General features: G+C 50.0%; 1 protein-coding gene across 1 annotated transcript in view; it reads left to right on the top strand.

The window, feature by feature from the left end:
- The window catches only part of Hip1 (huntingtin interacting protein 1), a 142,691-nt gene that overhangs the window by 103,367 nt on the left and 37,798 nt on the right, over positions 1-1,526 (top strand). The window contains exon 8 of the mRNA XM_029477805.1: positions 119-176. Coding sequence (XP_029333665.1) covers positions 119-176 — 58 coding nt within the window. The remainder of the gene's footprint in view (positions 1-118; positions 177-1,526) is intronic.

The following is a 1,526-nucleotide window of genomic DNA, read 5'->3' as shown; positions in this document are numbered from 1 at the left end:
GCCAGTCTGGGAAGGCTGGCCCCTCCCTCGGCCCTGGTGGGGCTTGCCTGCCACACAGCACCCCCCCCTCCCGCCCCCACTTCCATGAACTTACATGCTCCTACGGTTTTCCCCCCAGGTCTTCCAGCTGACACCCTGCAGGGCCACCGAGACCGCTTCATGGAGCAGTTCACAAAGTAAGTGGCCCTAGGGAAGGGAACGAAATCCAAGCAAAAAAAGTACTGTCCCGGGCCAGGGTAAAATACCTGCAGCCTAAGCATGAAGACCTGAGTTCAGATCCCATGGAAAAAGCCAGGAGTGGCTGAGCACATCTGTAACATTGGAGACAGAGACAGTGGGACCCCTGAGGCTCAGTGGCCAGCCATACTAGCAGCAGCTCGAGTTCTAAGCTCAGTGACAGGCCCTGTCTCAAAATCAAGCGGAGAGTGAGGGGAAAGACATCTGACATTGACTTATTAATGTTAGCATGCGTGTGGCATCTGTACACAGACGCTCATGCACACACCACACACAAATACAAACACATGCATACTGTGATGGTTTGCCTATGTTTGGCCCAGGGAATGGCACTATTAGGTGTGGCCCTGTGGGTCTTCACTCTTCAGTTAAACCCCTGTGGAGATCCTGGAAGCGGTAGTGATGTACATCTTTGGTCCCAGCGTTCCAGATCTCTGTGAGTTGGTGACCAGCCTGGTCTACACGCTAAGTTCCAGGAGAACCAGGCCTACGGAGAGAGACCCTGACTCAAAAAAGGAAAGCCAAACAAACAAACTCTCTGTGGACACAACGATGCAGATCACACCTACACCCCACCCTTAGCTCACCCCCCCATGCCTCTTGTATTTTCTTCCTCCCCCCACTTTGGCTCCTCCCAACCATATACTACTTCCCTTCTCCTTTGATGTTCTATACATGTNTATGTTTAAATCTGGAGCCTGTGCAGTAGAGAAAACATGGGAATACTTGGCTGTGTCTGGTTTATTTCACTTAGCTTGATAGTGTCCAGTTCCCTGCACGCGACATTTATGTATTCTGCGTTTGTGTGCACGAGGAGTCCGTGGAGCACATGTGGAGATCAGTGATCAGTTTTCAGGAGTCAGTCCTCTCCTACCATGTGGGACCAAGGATCTAATGCAGGCCTGAAGCTTGGTGGCACATTTCCTTACCCACTGAGCCACCTCGCCAGCCCTGTAAGTTCTTCGCCTTGTGGCTGAATGCAACCCCACTCTGTACGTAGACCACATCCCTTTTACCCTTTCATCTATCGATGGACATATAAAATGCTTCCATGCCTTCGCTATTGTGAATGGCACCACGGTGCACATGGGTATAAANGTATCTCTTTGCTTTGAATGTTGAATTAACATTCCTTCAGATATAGACCAGNCCGCGTTACTGACAGACCGTATGGTATTTCTAGTCTTTTGGGAACCTTTTGAGTTCTATTGTGGCTGTGCCACTTTACCTTCCCGCCAACAGTGTATTAGGATTCTTCTAAACCCATATTCTCATCCCCATGTTTTATA

Source organism: Mus caroli, chromosome 5 (genome assembly GCF_900094665.2).
Source record: "Mus caroli chromosome 5, CAROLI_EIJ_v1.1, whole genome shotgun sequence".
Taxonomy (NCBI): domain Eukaryota; kingdom Metazoa; phylum Chordata; class Mammalia; order Rodentia; family Muridae; genus Mus; species Mus caroli.
This window is presented reverse-complemented; position numbering and strand designations above follow the sequence as displayed.